The sequence below is a fragment of the Pongo pygmaeus genome, chromosome 21 (assembly GCF_028885625.2).
Source record: "Pongo pygmaeus isolate AG05252 chromosome 21, NHGRI_mPonPyg2-v2.0_pri, whole genome shotgun sequence".
Taxonomy (NCBI): domain Eukaryota; kingdom Metazoa; phylum Chordata; class Mammalia; order Primates; family Hominidae; genus Pongo; species Pongo pygmaeus.
Genome location: NC_072394.2, coordinates 47,493,478 through 47,513,623, shown reverse-complemented (window position 1 = coordinate 47,513,623; position 20,146 = coordinate 47,493,478). Strand labels below are relative to the sequence as shown.

Genomic DNA, 20,146 nt, shown 5'->3' with positions numbered 1-20,146 from the left:
AAAATATCATGAATCCATGAAAAATGTTACAGAGGAGTATGTGATAACATGAGAAGATATTGTGTTTACAAAAACAAACAAACACACAAAAAAGCAGGCTACAAAACAGTAATTATTGTAAAACTCCAAAGTGATTTGGAAGAATATGTGTATAAGCAGTATTTAAGAATGATGATTTCAGCCGGGCGCAGTGGCTCACATCTGTAATCCCAGCACTTTGGGAGGCCAAGGAGAGCGGATCCCGAGGTCAGGAGATCGACACCATCCTGGCTAACATGGTGAAACCCTGTCTCTACTAAAAATACAAAAAATTAGCCTGGCGTGGTGGTGGGCGCCTGTAGTCCCAACTACTCAGGAGGCTGAGGCAGGAGAATGGCATGAACCCAGGAGCCGGAGCTTGCAGTGAGCTGAGATCACGCCACTGCACTCCAGCCTGGGCAACAGGGCGAGGAGACTCCGTTTCAAAAAAAAAAAAAAATGATGATTTCTCCAAAGGGAAAAGTGATTTTCTTTTCTTTCATTTGAATTTTTCTAAGAAGTCATATGTACTTTGTAATAAAAACATACACACACTAAAATCTATTATAAAGAAAAAATGCTCAGGATCAAACCTGGAATTTTAGGTCTCAAGCTGGAAGAGAGACACCAAACAAGAAATTTCAGAGAAAAATCAAATATCCTATTAAAATAAAATAATGTGCCCTCTGAGAATTGCCAGCTTTAACTGGCTAGATTGTTATCATGGCCAAATAAAGTTTCATAACAACTGATGCTAAAACCAAATTGGCTTCATTAACTCAGAACTCTTAGAATTTCCTCTTCAAACCTTGGGAAACATGCCAGTGACAAGGACAGCAAAACACACACACACATTAAATATTAATGAAAAAAGTGTCTAAGGTAAATATCAACACATTTACTCTCCCTGTAATACAGTACTGACAGGAGTTAAATACTGTAGGCCATTACTATCAAGTATTTACTACCAGAATATGTTCTCTATAGACTTGCATTGTTGGCTAGATTCTCCTCTACATATATATATATATATATATATATATATATATATATATATATACTTAGCCTGTCCAGTTAGTCTATAAACTCCCAGAGCACAAGGACTCTGCTCTGTATTTCACTGTATTCCTTACAGTGCTTAGCACAGAGGAGACTCTTGAAAATATCTCTTCTTTAATTAAAGACATTTCCATACTCTGTTTGGAACACAGCTCCTGCACAGTCTATCGAAAGTGACAAAGTCCCAATTTGCCAAATGGAAAGAACTTCCAACATGTATCTGAAAAAGGAGCAAATGGAAAACTGCCACCTTCATCTGGTCAATCCAATCAAGAAAAATAGGGATTTTATCTAGTAGATAGTAATCACAAAAATAGAAGGGAAAAAAAAGGGAGGGAGAGAAAAAAGAAAGGACTATATTCCCAAGTCTGTGAGACTGAAAGGCTTCTGGACTAATTTTTTGGTAGGTAGCCCCACCTAAACCCTAATGTAGAAGTTTTGCAAACAGCAGGTACTAAGTTGATCTGTTGACCAAAAAGCCTTCAGAAGAATGAATGCAGCTTCAACTGAGAGAATTTCTCACCCATCTTCAACTCCCTAGAGCTGGCATTGCCCCTAACTTTGTGTTTGTCTCTAATCTAAATAGTGCTGGGGAAGCCTGCTCTATCAGTGACCAACCCATGTTGTCATGGAATTTCAGAGCAAACCACGTGGTTTTCTGTGGTTGTCTTTTGGTCTGACTTCCTGCTTACAACATTTGACAAATCTTAGTTCCTCAAAAATAAATACTTAAGTACTCTCAGCTAGGATAATTTTTTTTAATGTGAAGGAACAAACAGTAGTATATACATAACTACTCTTTTTTTATAGATTTACCTGATATTCTAAGGTTTCTAGAACTAAAAAACATTTGAATTATCTGTTCTTAGCTATCTCTGTAGAAATGTTTTCTCAATAGGAAGTAAAAAAGATCATTATCACAAAAAAAAAAAAAAGCAAGCACCACCTTCTGCCTCTTCTTCCTAGTTTCTAAAAGGGCTCACTGAAGAAAAGAAAGCAGCCAGGCATGGTGGCTCACTCCTGTAATCCCAGTACTTTGGGATTTGGCCGAGGCAGGCAGATCATTTACAGTCAGGAATTTTGAGACCAGCCTGACCAATATGGTGAAACTCCATCTCTGCTAAAAATACAAAAATATTAGCTGGGCGTAGTGGCACTTGCTGTAGTCCCAGCTACTCGGGAGGCTGAGGCACAAGAATCGCTTGAACCTGGGAGGTGGAGGTTGCAATGAGCTGAGATTGCACCACTGCACCCCAGCCTGGGTGACAGAGCGAGACTTTGTCTCAGAAAAAAAAGAAAAATTGAGAAAAACAAAAAAAAACAAAAAAACACCATGCATAAAAATTATGGAGGTTTAGCTACAAAAACAACCATTATCATCATATTTTTTTCTGAAAAGAAAATGCACAGTGATTCCATCGAATTCTCCCTTCTGCAAAATATCTAAGTAAATGTGTCTCTAGGTATCAAACTCTACACAATCATAGCTAATTCAAAACCACATTCTCCCCAAAGGAAGTCCACATGCCTTTACCTGTCACATTGCTGCATTATAGAGATTTCTTTGATTATCTCCTGGAGGTCTGATTCCACAGGAACTTGCTTAATAGCAACAATCTGACCGGTCTCTTTATGAATAGCTTTGTATACACTGCCATAGGACCTATAAATTTGGGAGAAGAAGAACATTTATAAAGTCAAAGCAAGCCAAGATATAAGAAGTGGTAAAACACAAGCAACTGATAGTTCCAACATATATCCCTAAGTGCCTAATACATATACACTTGCAAAACTAAGATAGCTAAAATACTTTTGGGGAAAAAACTGTCAAGAGAACTACAACAAAATGGCATCTTGAAAGCTTCACATTCAAAACTGTAATGAATGTATTATTATGAGATGGTAATATAGTAGCTGCTATGCACTGCATGCCTGCTATCTGCTACAGACTGTACACCATCTCAATTCATTCCTACAAAAAATGAAGATGAGATAATTATCCCTATTTTACAGGTAAATGTAAAAAGGTTCAAAGGGGTTTATGATTTGCCCAAGGTCACATAAGTTATCAGTCCAGGATTTGAAACCAGTTGTGTTATCAGTCCAGGATCTGAACCCAGGTGTGTCTGAAAACAAAGCTTACGTTGTCTCCACATCTAAACTGGGGTACAATATGGAAGTGGTAGTCTTTGTTTTATTGCATTCACTCTAGTACCACAAGATCTTTCTGTCCTTGCTCCTCTTACTTACAATAAATACTTAAAATATTATGGAAACTAATTAAAATCTAAGCCTGTTTAATATTAGTATCAGGTAAACACAGCACACACACTCTTTGCTTCCTACTCCATCTTCCCTCAACAGCTTAATATCAAAATAAAGTTTATGTATCTAGTCAATTTGGAGGCTACAAGTCCACTAGATTTTGAAAGTAAAGAAGCTGGATTTGAGTCCTACCAACACTACATTTAGCTATCATTTACACCTTATTAACCTTGTTGTACCTGAATTTTCTCATCTGTAAAATGACAATAATACAAACTACCTTACAAGACGTGATGGTATCTCATTTGTGATGGTCAAATGAAATACCATCATCACTTTATACAGATAACATTTTCATTGGAATCCTGGGCAGCTGTCAGTGAAATAATACTGAGTAAACTTTCATATTTCCCAACACACCTGTATCTTCACACTGTCTTGGTGAAAAAAAAAATCAAAATAACAGTGCCACCTACTATGTCAAAGTAGAATACTCTAACTGCCAAATAGATGCTCATGAACTGTTTCAATGTGAAAGTAACATAAAACTTTTTAAGTCTATGCAGAGCACATAAAAAAATTTCCATTCCATTAGAAGCTGTCATACTTGCAAAACTAGCATAATGATCCTTAAATATTACACCAAATACTTTTTGCCAGAGACAGCCAACTGCTGAGCATGTGTCCCTTCTTCCTTGCTAAAATAACCTCTTAATTTGTTACAGTGGTGATGTGCTTGGTCCCAGGAGATATACCATGGTAGTCCAAGCCACTCACAGAATTCCTATTCCCTTCTGCCAGTGACTGAACTAGTGGCAAACATGTCACCCAGTTCTGGCCACTGAAATTTGAAGATAATTCTGCTGAAAGGTTTCTGGGAAAGACTTTCTTCCCTGGTAGGAGACAAGCACACAAGAAGGCCCATTTCCACCTGCCACTTCCCTTCTTACTTTGGTTACTGCCATGTGAGGGATGATGCTTGAAACTAATGCAGCCATTTGAGACTACGAGAATTACCCAGATGTCAAACCATTGTCAAGCCAATTAACCGCTTCTTGAATCTCACACCCCCAGATGTATTATTTAGTTCTTAATGTCTTTATTGGTTAGCCACTGTTTGTTGGGTATTGTTACTTCCATCCGAAGGCATTCTTGATAAATTAGCTCCTGTGTGTCTGAAACTGTCTTTATTTCACCTCCACTCTAGAATGATAGTTTGGTTGGATACCGGATTGACAACAGCTTTCCCTCAGCACTGTTGTTGCAGTGCTCCAACATCGATTGTGGTTGAGAAGTCAGCTTTCATCAGATTATCATTTTCCATGGGTAATCTCCCCATAGTTTTTAAGGTTTCCTTTGTCCTTAACAGTCTACTATTCTACTGTAATATAACTAGGAGTTGATCTGGCACTTCATAAACTTCTTCAATCTGAGAGCTCTTGTCTTTCCTCAAGACTGAAAAACTCTCAGGATTATGATGTGATTATTTCCTCTATCACTTCTAGGATCTTCTTCTAGAATTCCTACCGAAACTGTATTAGACCTCCTCAATCTATGTTGTCTTCCTGGTTTCCAACACTGTATTTCTGCATGTTGTGATCAGTCTCATTTCTATCTTTCAATTCACAAATTCTCACTTTCAGTTTGTCTAGTTTACTGTTTATCCAATTTATTGGGCTTTTAAAACTTCAATTGTTGTAGTTTTCATTGTCAAGATTCCCAACTTTTTATCTGCCTTTGGGCAAATGTGTTAATAATCATGTTAGTAATCTGATGTTCTTTTAAAAATGTTATTTCCTCCTTGATCTTTTTAAAATTGTGATCATATTAAATTCTTTTTGAGATTGCTCCATTATTTCTTTTTCCTTCAGTGTGAATTCTCCCATTCTGCTGATTATCTCATGGCAGTAGATTTCCCTGCATGGATTTCATTTTCTCTTGAATGATTTTCCTCTATACCACACTCACTGTCAAATGATTTCATGGTTTTCTCAGTACAGTCGTCTGGGATATACAACTTAAACCAGGTCTTATATTCAGAGTTTGGGGTTTTTGCCCTTCAAGATACCATACAATCCAAGCTCAGTTCCTATTATCGAACCAGTATATCCATTTTTTCCCTAGGCCACAGGCAAATGACACTTTCTGGTTGTGGTCAGGCAAATTTATTTCAGCTTTAGTTCACAGATGGAGAGCCGAGTTCCAGCCCCCAACTTCATGCAGGAAGCTCAAATGCAATCTCATGACAAGGATAAGGCATGCTTTAGTCTCCGCTGATTATTTAGATTTCTTTCCTATCCCTTGTCCATAGCTGTCTATATATCCTTATATTTAAAATAATTTTCACCCATTATTCTTATATATTAGAAAGTTCTCCGCATACACTCACACTCAGCAATCTTGACCAGAACACTCTTCATACCTCCCTATGCATCCTGATAGCAAGGAAAACTCCGATAGCTCATATGAAATTAAGATTCTTGATTCCATATACTGCATTTACAGTAATCTGAAGGCGGGGATTGGGGGGGGGTTAGAAGATTTCAGCAATCATACTCACAAGCAAGTCCCTTAAAACTTGATTCCCTACAACAAAATGAGATGATTCAATGAATTACAACTGACAGCAGAGAATGGAGAAGTAGGTGTTTTACATAAGCCATGCAAGGCAAGGATCTATGTAGAAAAATGGAAATACTACAGTATCTGAAGCCAAATTAACCAGATACAAATCTTAACAATAGCACTCATTTTTTATGAAACCATGGGCAAGATGCTTTTGTTATCATTCTATGATAAAAGTTTAAATGAGTCAATGTGTACAACTTTAAGTAGAAGAAAAAAGGTGCTAGGCTCCACTTGAAAACACTTCCCAAGTGCTCTCCACTCATCCTGGTCTGGAGCTTTGGCTCTAATCTGCCACAGATCCATATGATCCTCATAACACAGAATGATCGCAGCCTCCAGAATCCAATGGTTTTTTTAGCCAGAGCTCATTTCACAAGATACAAGTCAGTGAGAGTTCACAAATCATTCATCCTCCGGAACAATTTAAGAATAGCATTGGCCAGGCGTGGTGGCTCACATCTGTAATTCCAGCACTTTGGGAGGCTGAGGCAGGCAGATCACAACATCAGGAGATCAAGACCATCCTGGCCAACATGGTGAAACCCCATCTCTACTAAAATACAAAAAATAAGCCGGGCATGGTGGTGCATGCCTATAGTCCCAGCTACTCAGAAGGCTGAAGCAGGGGAATCGCTTGAACCTGGGAGGCGGAGGTTGCAGTGAGCTGAGATTGTGACATTGCACTCCAGCCTGGTGACAGAGCAAGACTTAATCTCAAAAAAAAGAATAGCACTGTGTCACATGTTTGGAAAAGAAGTGCAGTGAAGGTCTTCCTTCAAAATATTCCTAGTTAAATGAGGCTTGCTTAGGTTCATTCAGTCAGAATAACAGAAATCCAAGAAATACCAGAAATCTGGTATTATTTAGAAGAACAATGAGGTGATAGTATGGGAAGAAAGATCTGAAGCTTTGTTTTCTCCCTGGTGATATCTTCATAGGGAAATTTCCACATTCCTTGCAGAAGACATCCATAGATCTAAAACGCAATTTGTCCAGGTGCAGTGGCTCACATCTCTAATCCTAGCACTTTGGGAGGCTGAGGCAGGAGGATCACTTAAAGCCAAGAGTTCGAGACCAGCCTGGGCAACACAGTGAGACCTCGTCTCTACAAAAATAAATAAATAAACAAATAAATAAAATACAATTTAAAAAATCATAATTCACTTATTTTTTGTCTACATTATATTCCTGATATATTCTCTGTCTATAGTCTTCCTTTGACATTCCACAAACTCAATCAGCTCAAACAGAGCTACCTATAAGAACACCTAAAAATACTTTAAGACTTGACATGATGAGGTCTTGAAAATGCTTCAGTTGATACATTTAAAATAGAATAGCAATAGTTGCCACTTACTGAACATTTATTATTGTGATAAGCACTATACTTTACCCCAATTACCTCAGGTAATAACATAACTCTATGAATTGATATATTATTATCCCAACTTTACAGATGAGGATTGTGAGCCTCCAAAATAGTAAGCAATTTGCTTAAGCCCAGTTGTCTATTATGACCAATAAACAGTAGAGCAAGGATTTTAACCCAGGTCTGCCTCAAGTTATAGTAGTAAGAGCAAACTGTATTAGAAATGAGAGAAATAAGTTACATAGTCAATTATGCCTATCAGTCTTGACCTTATTCTAAGTATAACTTATGAGCATTGTTAGATTAAAGGACATGGCCTTGCTACCTTAGGGAAAATTGCAAGAATGGCAGGCTGAAGCTGAAAATGGCAGGCAACAGATGTAGAGGGACTGTCATTTCCCCATACCTTTAATGATGCCAGTCAACTGGCAGTCTTCAGATTCATCTTGGACTTGTCTTTTCACAGCACAGCTGGTGTGTCATTTTTACTTCCCTTCTCTGCTTGATTTCTTGCTGGATTCCAAAGGGTATTTTTCCAACTTACAAAAAGACGATGACTAATGTTTTTTACAAGGAGGTAAATCATAAAAAAACCATTTCATGTAATCCAGGATTGGGTTTAACATTGTAAATCTGTCTCCTAACATAAAAAATACTAAACCCAAAAAATAATCTAATGACATAAAGGAAATAATTTTAAAGAGCATATAGTCATCAGTCAGTAGTTGTTTTTACAAGTTAGTATGTCAGGTCTTCCCTTGAACCAGAAATACTCCCAAGGGATTAAAAATACAGACACACACAGACACACAGACACACAGACACACACACACACATGTGTGCGCACCCGTGCACACATAGCCTGTCTCTGAAAGACACACAAGCCACTACCCTCGGTGATTCTGGGTGGCTAAGAGACAGAGAGAGGTAGGAGGCAGTTTTTTTTTTTTTAATTGTATGCGTCTTAATATTTTTTTAAATTTTGAATCATATGATTGTATCACCTATTCAAAAATTAACAAGAAAAACTTAAGAAATGGTGTTATTAACATTTTAATTTCCTGGTCATTACAGAAGAAGGAATAAATACACAGGATTGAATTAAAATGATATTTAAAAGTATAAAAATTATGTAATTGTATCATGAAAGTCAATGATGGTCACTGCACATTACTAATATCATTTAATCAGTATTTTATAAACGCATTAACAAATCTGTGTTTCAGGAAATCCACTGGCTCCCAACCCAGGATTGTGGATCTCCTAAGTAGCTGCGAAGCTGGTGATAGTGCTTGATTTATTTACTATATTTCACAAAGGTGCAAATATTAAAATAGTAAATTACATTGATTTTCATTGAAACAGTTATTGCATACCAATCAGAAATTATGAACAGCAAATTAAAAAATTTCTTATAGAATTATAATCTAATTAGTGCTATCTGTTAAGTAGATAAAATCAAACAGATTCTACAAAAGAGAAAACAATAGATATTCTTCGTGTTAAAAAGACCGGGAATCACTAAATCTGTCTATAATAGTGATTGGAGTAAAGCGAAGAAGGACATCACAAGCTGTAAATTTACCTTCCACCCCACCTAGAGCAATGCTGAAAGGTTCATATCCTTCTGCTTCTTCTGGGGCAGGAAAAAGACTGGGACCCAATGGTCTACCCATAGTTTCTTTACACTCACCCTTCTCCAAGTTTCTCTAAGACATCAAATACTTCTTCTGGTTGTTTGGTTAAACTATCTTCATCCAACTTTTTCAGCTGCCTATGAAAAAGGAAATATAAACACAAAATACATTTTATTTGCTAGCAACTAAAACATAAAATATATCATTTATTTTATAATTAGCATCTCAGGAACTTCTCTATACAGTCTTCACTAGTTAAGACTGTTTTAAGAAACAGGGTTTCTTGGGAGGCCAAGGCAGGCGGATCACGAGATCAGGAGATCAAGACCATCCTGGCTAACATGGTGAAACCCCATCTCTACTAAAAATACAAAAAAATTAGCTGGGCGTGGTGACACATGCCTATAATCCCAGCTACTCAGGACGCTGAAGCATAAGAATGCCGTGAACCCAGGAGGCTGAGTTTGCAGTGAGCCAAAATTGCGCCACTACACTCAAGCTTGGGTGACAGAGAGAGACTGTCTCAAAAAAAAAAAAAGTCATGTGGCTGAAATGCCGTAGATTCAAGCATTCGATGTATCCTTCAAAATCTATTTAAATCTTGAGATTTCATGAATTAAAATGATGTAATTATCTCTTCAGAAAAGGTGTTTAATGTAAGGTAACTATGAATTGAAACATAACTATGAATTGGACTGCAGACTAAGGAAGACACAGGAAACCTTTGCTCTTCCATTAGCAAGTCTTTTGTAAATTTGTCAAAACACATAAATTCTATAGGTATCACAGAAACAGAAAGTGGAAAGTGTACGTTTAGACATGATCAAAAGTGAAAAATCACTAGGCAGCTGAGAGTTTCAGATATTCTCACAAAGACCTTCCTATGAGTAGATACATACCTTTGACTAGTCCCAAAAATCAAAGGTACTTGGCTGCTCACAATTTCCAGATAATTCGGATTTCTGACTATGCTAGACAATCATAACAAACATGGGAGGTTGTAAATTAACATGTTTTTAAAACTGAGATCTCTGAAAATTACTAATGAGCTTAAAGAAGGAACTTGCCAAGGAATATGTGTGTGTGTGTGTGTGTGTGTGTGTGTGTGTATGTGTGTGTAGTCTACACAATGGCTTCCTGAAACTACAAAGAACAACAAAGAATAGAGAGCTGAGGAAATGCGGATATATGGAAGTAGTCACACTGGAGACTTCTTTGTAGAAAAAAAAAAAGGTTTAGACTAGCTGGATAATATCAATTATTACAAGAAAAGACTTAAATACACACACATACACAAACACACACACACACACACACACACACACAAATGTGTATCTTCCCAAATAAAACGGATTAAAATCAGAAGATAAAAAATAAAACAAACCAACAAAAACCCTGACCACATCAAGTGTATCTACCAATAAACACTGATCTCAAAAGGACAATCTTACAGAAGTTTATGAATATCAAGGACTATATACTAGAGAAATGGAGAACTGCTCCAAGTCAAACTGCCTTAACTTGATATCAACAGAACAAAATGATCACAGTGACCTTTGAAAATCAAAAGGTCCTAAAAATTAAATACCAATGACATCATAAAAACTCCTACCTTCAAAATGAAAAGGGATGAAGTGAAACTCCTCTTAAACTTCAGAACTGAAACTTCTATAAACTCAGAAGTCAGAACGAACATCTCATATGCGAGGGGTTTTTTTGGTAAAGTCCTGAATTGTAATTGTATAAACATTGGACAATACCTCATTTCTCAAGTATAATCAAAGTTGTATAAACAGCTTATACAAAGGAAGATCAAGTATGTTTCTTTGAAGTGTTGACTCTCTGTGGTTTACAAAATGCAAAAGTCACTATTTCAACTACTTCAGGGACCACAGCATAACAAAGGAAATTGCCAGTGCCTTGAGAGAGACAGCTGCAAACCTCTGATAATACTTTGACAGACAAACTTTATATGACGGCTCGGATACTTCTTTGAAACAATCTAAGTGCTTTTTTGTTTGTTTTTGATCTGGGGCTATTAAAAACAACTTGACTTAAGGCGCTATTACATCTCTGGTGCCTGATAACCAAGAGGTGGTCAAAATATATTTGCGAAATGGATTCACAAATGTAATGATGAGAACCACGAATTTCATCAGCAATCTTTGAATTATCACAATAAAACAGAATTTCACCTAAAAAGTATTACTGAATTATCAACATTTCTATAAAAATATTTTGATAAGTGACTCATAATAATATTTTATACCATGACTCTTCACAGAAAAAAACACTATTACCAAAACAGCCTGACTCTGATAATGCAGTTCTCTTATCTGGGACTTCCCCAGGTTCCAGACAGTTTCAGCACTTGCTCATAAATGAACAAGCCTGGTCAACAGAGCATCCATGGACCAAATACTGGTGGATGCTCCTCTCCTAAGTCAGATGGCCATGTGGATGGCCAGCATCCCAGGAATGCACTCTACACCTTCCACTAAACCATTAATCTAATGGCAACTCATTTTTTAAAATTATTAACTCCTATACGAGACACCAGTCTGTCATCATTCACTTAATCACACACACACAAATGTCAAACTCATGAACACAAAGGGCATTTCCTGCACTGGGGTTATTGGAAACACATGCCATCTGAATTTCTGAAAAGACACCTGTATCTTTCCAAACACAAGTAATGCTGTCTACGAAGTAGTCACTTACAGGTTTGGCTAATTCTCAAAGCTTTCTCCCATTTCAGAACTCCCATAAAGTTCATTTTATGTGTAACTATTTCTTTTTCCACACAGAATTTGATATGGATTACAACAACTACACATGACAAACGGACAAAATCTTACATGATAAAACTGTGTCCCCAGCTTACCCCAATTCATATGTTGAAGTCCTAATACCCACCACCTAAGAATGTGACTGTATTTGGAGACAAGGCCTTTAAAGAGGTAATTAAGATAAAATGAGGTCATATGGGCATGCCCTAATCCAGTATGACTGGTGTCCTTATAAGAGGAGATCAGGACACAGACAGGTACAGAGGGAAGAACATGGAGACACAGGGAGATGGCCATCTACGAGCCAAGCAAAGGAGTCAAAAGAAACAATTCTGACAATGCCTTGATTTCAGATCTCTAGCCTTCAGAACGATGAGAGAATAAATTTATGTTGCTTAAACCACCCACTCCATGACACTTTGTCATGTCCTAATAAACTGATACAAGTGATAATAAAATTGATCTGCTTCAAATTAGGCAATCTACTAGTTACAATGAGCAGGGAATCACCAGCCACTTAAGAACCCAGTCCTGCAATGCTCTTCTCTTGTGCTTTTAATACATTTTTTAAAACCCAAAAGGTACAGGAATGAGCATGCCAAGAAACTTTAGTCCTTTGCCCAAGATTATGTAACACAAGGCAAAGGGGGAAACAAAACTCAGATTCCTAATCCTCTTTTCAATTAAACCAAGGCCTCAGAGAAAGAAACCAAGAAGAAAGAACGAACATAGTTCAGAAAGAAACGTAACTAGTGTGCATTCATAATTGGATCACTATGGTACTATAGCAAATATCTGCTAACATACACAGAGATCTGTGAAACAGGGGTACTTTTAGAGAGGCATCAGAGTGAGGCAGTTAAGAGCATGGCCGGGCGCAGTGGCTCACGCCTGTAATCCCAGCACTTTGGGAGGCCGAGGTGGGCGGATCACGAGGTCAGGAGATAGAGACCATCCTGGCTAACACGGTGAAACCCCGTCTCTTCTAAAACTACAAAAAGTTAGCCAGGTGTGGTGGCACGCACCTGTGGTCCCAGTCATGCGGGAGGCTGAGGCAGGAGAATCGCTTGAACCTAGAAGGCGGAGGTAGCAGTGAGCCGAGATTGCGCCACTGCACTTCAGACTGGGCGACAGAGTGAGACTCCGTCTCAAAAAAAAAAAAAAAAAAAAAGAGCATGGACTTTGGACCAGACCCCATGGATATTAAAATCCTAGCTCTGTCTCTTACTTGCTATGACTTCTCCCAGCAAATCACTACCCTGTCTGTATCTCAGTTTTATCATCTGTAAAACAGACATATAGGGATATCTACCACACAGGATTGTTGTGAGGTTCAAATGAGTCAATAAACTGAACCATATGAAGTTACTGTTTTTATGGTTCAAAGATGGTCAAATATCAGCAATTTCACATATGCTTCAGCAGGAGACATGGAAAGCACTTAGAACAGTGCCTGGCACCCGGTAAGTGCAATATGAGTGTAATAATCATTACTATTACAGTCTCAGCACACTACGCTAGGGTGAATCCAAAGCCCATCCCAACCACCTATTTGCCTTCTGCAATGTTTGTGCACCTCAAACACCCCCAAGCTCAAACAACCCCTAAGAGTGCTGCCCAGGCAGTCAATCCCTTCTCTTCACCTCTCGGTTGCCCTGCACTTCCACACCCTGAACACTTCCTTCTTTAGAGCTCATTCTGCTGCAGGAAGTCAGACGTCTCTGTGAAATACAAGTAACCACACTGAACCTCAGAGAAGCATGACTCCTTCGGTCTCTAGTCCCTACTTTTCTCCAGATGTGGCAGAGTGGCAAAAGACCCAGGATGTCCACAAGGGAAATCCAGGAGTTGAGATTTTCTAGGATCAGCCACCATCCTGATATTGACCTAAAGCAATTCCATGTACCACTAGGATCTGGTGCTGATATTCACAAAACAACTGAGGCCTGAAAAGGGCACAGTCTGGCAGGGTTCAGTGACCCGGAGTAAAGAAGGAAACACGTTTCCCAACTACTCTGGACCTCAGTCTCCCCATCTCGAAAATATCCTCTTATTTCCTTACCTACCTCCCAATGTCAGGTTCTGAAGAGCTGAGGAGGATGTGAAGACCATTAGGAAGACACTCTGAACATCAGTAATAAAAGATGCCATCCTACAGTGGGGACACCACCAACAGCATCCTCTGAAATGCTACTCTCCACCATCCCCTCCCTTACAGACCCTCAACCTTTCCTCGCATGCTTTCAGCCTTAGGCGCAAAGCTTTTCCCCCCCACAGATCCCCACACCGCACCCCTCAAGTGGGACTTCAGACCCTTAGAAAGTCCACCCGGCCTTCCTCTTGGCCAGTTCTCGATCCACCCCCTTAAAGAGATCCCTCACAGATTCTCACCCTGCTTCAGCATTCGCCCCCACCTCCGTGAGTCCCTGCTTGGATAGCGTGCCCCCGAGTGGCCCGGCCTCAGCAGGTACTCTCCCTAACTTGTCCCCACGTTCCTCAGCAGAGTCGCACTACAGTGAGTGCTCCCTCTAACCGGTCCCAAGTCTAACCTCCTTACCATATGCTCCCCTCAGCCGGACCCTCACCCACCAGAAGTCCCCCCCTTCACTCAGCAGGTGCCCCATCTGCTGGGTCGCTTCGCTCCGGGGACTCCCACACAGGTGTCTCCCCTCAACCAGTTCCCGCCTTTTCTTCCTCTGACCCCATGCCCGTCCTCTTAGCCAGTGGCCCCTCACCGGCGCGGCGGGTTCCTCAGCTGTACCGTCTCCATGGCGCTGCCGGCAGCCGCCCAGACCCGCTCACTGCTCCATCCTCCCGCGGACCTCCTAAGCCCGCCCCGCAGACCCTCCCACACTTCCGCTTTCCGCCCCTACCGGAAGCCGAGCGCGGCGCGGGAGCGGGGCGGAGCCACGGTCCTGATCACGTGGTTCGGGCGTGAGTCTTGTGGCGCGGTGGGGCGCGGACCCGGAACCGCCAAGTGGTGAAGGCGCCTCCAGGTGGTGCCCGCTGGTCTGTAGGGTGTCAGCGGCGCTGTCTTCCTGCGATACCGGAGCGCACAAAATACTTGGTCCCCAGACCGAGAACGCACCTCTACCTGGGTCCTGGGCCCCATTTCACAGACTGAGATGCGTGAAGCGCCTCCTTTAGAAGAGCTGACGATTCTTAACAAACCAAGTTTTGCATGATTTTGGTGAGGCGGCGCTACCCCAGGAACGCCTGGAGGTATTTGTGGTTTTCTGCCGCTTAGCTGGTTGAACTCTGGTCCCACTGGGCCCCCTGCACATTTTCTCCTAGGATGTTACAGAGCATCAACGCGCAAATTGCCCCACTGTCTTTCTTAAAGGCCTCCCCCTTAAGTCAGTTTGCAGACATAAAAATAAGCAACATTAATTAAGCATTTGCCGTGTACTTGTCTTCATATATTATCTCGTTTAATCCCCTATGTCAAGCCGATAAGATCATCCCTGTTTTTATTTATTTAATGGTTTAACACAGTCCCTACACGTTTTCAGTGCTTTACCTCATTTAATACTCCTAACAACCTAGACGGTATTATTATTATTCCTACTTCATAAGGCCAGAGAGGTGAAGTATCTAGCCCAAGGTCACATAGCTTAGAGTATAGGTTTGGTGATTTAAATCCAGGTTGGTCTGATTTCAGGGCCTGCACCACGAAACTGGACAGCCATGGATGTGTAACCTCTTTTTGGGCCTGAGAGACAGACCTTTCTCTCCACTCAGAGCTCCGGCTTCAGCTATTGTGCTTCAGAATGCCACTACCATCAGTGAGTATTAGGAAAATGGCAGATTCTACCCAATTGACCCATGGGGAAAGTTATGGGAGAAAACTTAACCAGAGCAACCTCTCACTGTTTTTAATTGCCTTGCTTTTCCCAAGGATATGCCATCTACAGAACTTAACACCTGAGCACCCACCCTTCAGGGCCACCCATAGGCCCAAAACGGGATAAAGGAGCCATTCCCTGACATAGGAGGAAAACATTCGCTGAGAAGCCACTGTGTGCCAGACACAATCTTGGACTTTCACTTAATCCTCAAAACAGCCCTAGGAAGAAGTACCTACCGTTAACAGATAAGAAAGCTGAGACCCACGGTTTACATAGCTAAGGAGAGCAAAGGTTTTAACCCAGGACTATCCTGACTCCACAGCATCAAAGTTGTTGTTTTGTTTTTGGTGTTTTGTAGAAATAGGATCTCCCTATTATTACCCAGGCTGGTCTCAAACTCCTGGGCTCCAGCAGTCTTCCCACCTCAGCCTCTCAAAGTGCTGGGATTACAGGCAAGAGCCACCACACCTGGCTGATGAATAGGAATTGGGTACACATTTTTGAAAATTAAATACCAAATTACCATTACACAATGCCGAACATCCCTCCTTTGTCCCGTTCCCAGGATTTTTTCCAGAAGATGGACTCACATTATGATGGCCCCTTTTTTCCACAGAATGTTCCCAATGAAAATTTCTGAAATGATGGGAATGTTCTAAATATGTGCTGTCCGAAATAGTAACCATTAGCCACATATGGCTATTGAGCACTTTAAATGTGGCTAGCATAACTGAAAGGCCAACTTTTTATTTAAATTTAAATTTAGATAGCAAACCGTGGCTAATCATAATAATAGCTTAAGAGAGAAATGGTGAGCAGGGTTACTGGGAGAGGTATTTTCCTATAAGCTCTGGATATACAGTTGACCCATGAACAACAAGGGTTTGAACTGCATGGGTCCACTAATACAACCCTTGTTTTGTTTTGTTTTGTTTTCAATAAATACAGTCAGCCTTCCCTATCAGAGGGTTCCACATCCACGATGAAACATGGTTGGAAAATACGGTATGGGATGTGAAACCTGCGTATAGGGTGGGCTGACTTTTCATTTCCATAGGTTCTGCAGGGTCAACTATAGTACATGAGTATACTCACATTTTAGTATCCTAATAGATCCTGGAACCAATACCTGGCGGAAAATGGGGAACAATTGCATAACAGTATTCAAGGGACTGGGTATGATGGCTTGCACCTGTAATCCCAGCACTTTTGGAGGCCAAGGCAGAACAGGAGTTCAAGACCAGCCTGGGAAATATGGTGAAACCCCTTTTCTACAAAAAACTTAGCCAAGCATGGCATATTTGTGTAATGCCATTTGCATGACCCACATGGTCACCCTGGACCCCGTGGATCAGGCCCTGCCTGGTGCCACCACCACCACTTCTGTGCCAGGCCCCCAGCGTGATGCAAGTTGCATGATGCTCTTTGCCGTAGTGCCTTTTAATGGCATAGCTTTGGCAGGTTTGGAGATGTTCAGAATAGGCAAATCTATAGAGCCTGTGGTGGATTTGTGGTTGTCTAAGGCCCTGGTGGAAGGGAGCATAGGTGAATTGGAGGGGACGATTAAAAGGTGTGAGATTTCATTTTGGGGTGATGAAAATGTTCTAAAATTGGTTGTGGTAATGGTTATACAACTCTGAATATACTAAAAGGCATTGAATTGTACACTTTCAATATGTGAGTTATATCTCAATAAAGTTATTTTACAAAAAAAGACACCTCTTCCCAGAAGACTTCTCTGTTCCCTTGTCCCTCTCCTGACCCTCTCATCTGTCCCTCCTTCAAATTATTTCAGTACTGTTTTTATCAGTCCTGGCATTTATAGGAAGCACTGCAGGAAGGGATTTCCAGGTATTGACTGCTGTGTAAGAAACCACCCCAAAGTTTATAGGCATAGAACAACAGTCTTCTTTTCTTCTCAGAAATCTACAATTTGAGCATGGCTCAGCAGGAAGGCTCATCTGTGCTTATGGTGTCAATCAGGATCAATCAGCCCTGTCCAAAAGGCATTTCACACAGCTGACAGGTTGATGCTAGCTGTTGGCTGGAAGCTCACTTGGGTCTGAAGGCTAGGGGCGTCTCCACTTTTCTTGAGCTTCCTCACAAAATAAAGCCTGGGTTCTAAAGCATGTTCCCGAGGGAGAGCCAAGTGGGACGCTGCAGTGCCTTTTAGTGGAAGATACTTAATGTCATTAACCACTGTGGAGGGGGGCCACAAAGGCCCACCCAGTTTCAAGGAGAAGGGACGTAGACTCCACCTCCTCATACGGCAGTGGCAAGGGTCTGGAAGAGCTTGGGGAACCAGAAATATTATTGGGGCCATTTTTGGAAAATAAAATTTGCCACAGCTACACTTATCCAATAAACCACTCAGGAAATATTCAGCTGCAAGCAAGTGAAAACATCTAAATGTTGGCTTAAAGCACCATGGCATTTACTGTTTGTTTGTTTGTTTGTTTTGAGACAGAGTCTCGCTGTATTGCCCAGGATAGAGTGCAGCAGCCAATGATCTGGGCTCACTGGATTCAAGCAATTCTCCTGCCTCAGCCTCCTGAGTAGCTGGGATTACAGGCACGTGCCACCACACCCAGCTACTGTTTGTATTTTTAGTAGCGATGGGGTTTCACCATGTTGACCAGGTTGGTCTCGAACTCCTGACTTCAAGTGATCCACCTGCCTCGGCCTCCCAAAGAGCTGGGATTACAGGTGTGAGCCACCACACCTTGCCTTTATTGTTTATTAATAAGCCAATAAGTCAGCAGTTGATTCAATGACTCAGCAATATCTATTTCATTTTTCCCCTCCCATCCTACTCAGCATGTTGGCTTTTCATACTTGTGTTTATTGCCTCACAGTTGCAAAATGGCTGCCACACCTCCAGGTATCATATCCTTAACCCTGCGCTACCCAAAGCAGAAAAAGAACAAGAATGGCTACTTGACCCAGTACCTCTCTGTTATGGGGAGGGAAACCTTTCCCATAAACACCCAGCAGACTCACTTTTTTTTTTTTTTTTTTTTTTTGAGATGGAGTGTTGCTCTGTCGCCAAGGCTGGAGTGCAGCAGTGCAATCTCAGCTCACTGCAACCTCCGCCTCCCGGGTTCAAGCTATTCTCCTGCCTCAGCCTCCTGAGTAGCTGGGACTACAGGTGCGTGCCACCACCCCAGCTAATTTTTGTATTATTAGTAGAGACGGGGTTTCACTGTGTTAGCCAGGATGGTCTCGATCTCCTGCCTCGTGATCCACCTGCCTCGGCCTCCCAAAATGCTGGGACTACGGATGTGAGCCACCGTGCCCAGCCTCAGACTCCCTTTTATCTCATTGTCCAGATCAGCATCACATGTGCATCCCTTGATGAATCACTGGCAAGAGAAAATGACATTTTTCTAATTGGCTTAGAGCAATCCTGATTCACTTCCCCAGCCTGGGAGAGTCTCAGGCAAAATTCAGGCTCCTGGAAGCAAAGATGGAAGTCACTGAGTAGCCAGCCAGCAGCATGGGCCTCATCTGGTTTTCCCACCACAGTCAGTGTTCATCCTTGGTGGGGGCAGGGGGGCAAGGGGAAGCATTTCAGATGGAACAGCCATCCAGCCCTCAGAAGGCTTATAGTCTGGTGGAGTTAAGTGTATGCAGATCATTATAACCGAATTCCTGAAGGTAGAGACTAGATCTTTATCAATCAATGACTTTTATTGGATGCCAGACCCTATTAGGGTCTTGGATAACAAAGATAAAAGGGACTCACTTCCTGCCATTAAAGACCTCGCAGTGTTTAAGGAAAACTACAAACTGGCAATCATAGGGTGACTAATGCAAAGTTAGGGATAAAGCTAGAGACCAATAGGGAGCAAAGGGAGCATAGTGGGGGGTGGGGAGGGGGCTGGAATCAGGAAAGGCTTTCAGAGAAGATGATGTTTAAATGGAATGTTATAAGTTAATTCAGGATTAGGCAGGAGAAAAAGTATTTAGAAAAAAAAAAATCCAGGAGAAGGAGATAACGAGGAAAGGCTAGGAAGCAAGAACTTAGTGTGTGTAGATAGCAATGCGTGGGACATAGAGTCATCAGATGAGGCTGGAGATAAATTGAAGTCACGCTCCGTGAAAGATCTTCATCCATTCTGAAAGCTGATCATACGAATTGGGTCATTCTTGTCATATTCAACTAAGACAGAACTGAAAAGCCAGGGCAACAAGTACTCAGGGCATATAACATGGCTCCAAAAAAGTAATTTTTTGCAAGCCTGGCTGCTAAAACCGCCTGCTGTAACCTAAAACCAGTTTTATCGAATAGCTACTGAAACAGCCTGCTACAATTCTGAGTTTTATCCACCACTATCACTTACCAATCAAAGCTTGCCAGCCCCCCAAAAAGCTGATAAACTCCCACTTTACTTGTGCCAGTAAACTTCCTTGAAGAGCAATATGTAACATTTCTGTTTTATAAAATCTCCAAACCTTCTCTTTGTTCTTCTGACATACCAAAGACAACCTGGTCTGTGTGTAAGCCCTGAATTGCAATTCTTGATTCCC

General features: G+C 41.0%; 1 protein-coding gene and 1 long non-coding RNA gene across 8 annotated transcripts in view; one reads left to right on the top strand and one right to left on the bottom strand.

Annotated features, from left to right (window-relative positions):
• Window positions 1–14,660, bottom strand: part of STK4 (serine/threonine kinase 4) — a 113,222-nt gene extending 98,562 nt beyond the window's left edge. Inside the window, exons 1-5 of one of the 7 annotated variants that reach the window (XM_063659029.1) lie at window positions 14,504–14,518; window positions 9,033–9,113; window positions 7,746–7,896; window positions 5,765–7,075; window positions 2,612–2,740 (exon numbers count right to left, since the gene is read on the bottom strand). In XM_063659029.1, coding sequence (XP_063515099.1) covers window positions 2,612–2,740; window positions 5,765–5,841 — 206 coding nt within the window. In that variant the 5' untranslated portion in view covers window positions 5,842–7,075; window positions 7,746–7,896; window positions 9,033–9,113; window positions 14,504–14,518. The other 6 variants (XM_063659031.1, XM_054466795.2, XM_054466800.2 and 3 more) reach the window with 6 other exon arrangements.
• LOC129021431 (uncharacterized) lies at window positions 14,635–17,330 on the top strand. Its single transcript, XR_008496062.1, has 3 exons — window positions 14,635–14,990; window positions 15,430–15,553; window positions 15,667–17,330. It is a non-coding gene; the product is annotated as an uncharacterized LOC129021431 (long non-coding RNA).
• The last annotated feature ends 2,816 nt before the right edge of the window (window positions 17,331–20,146 follow it).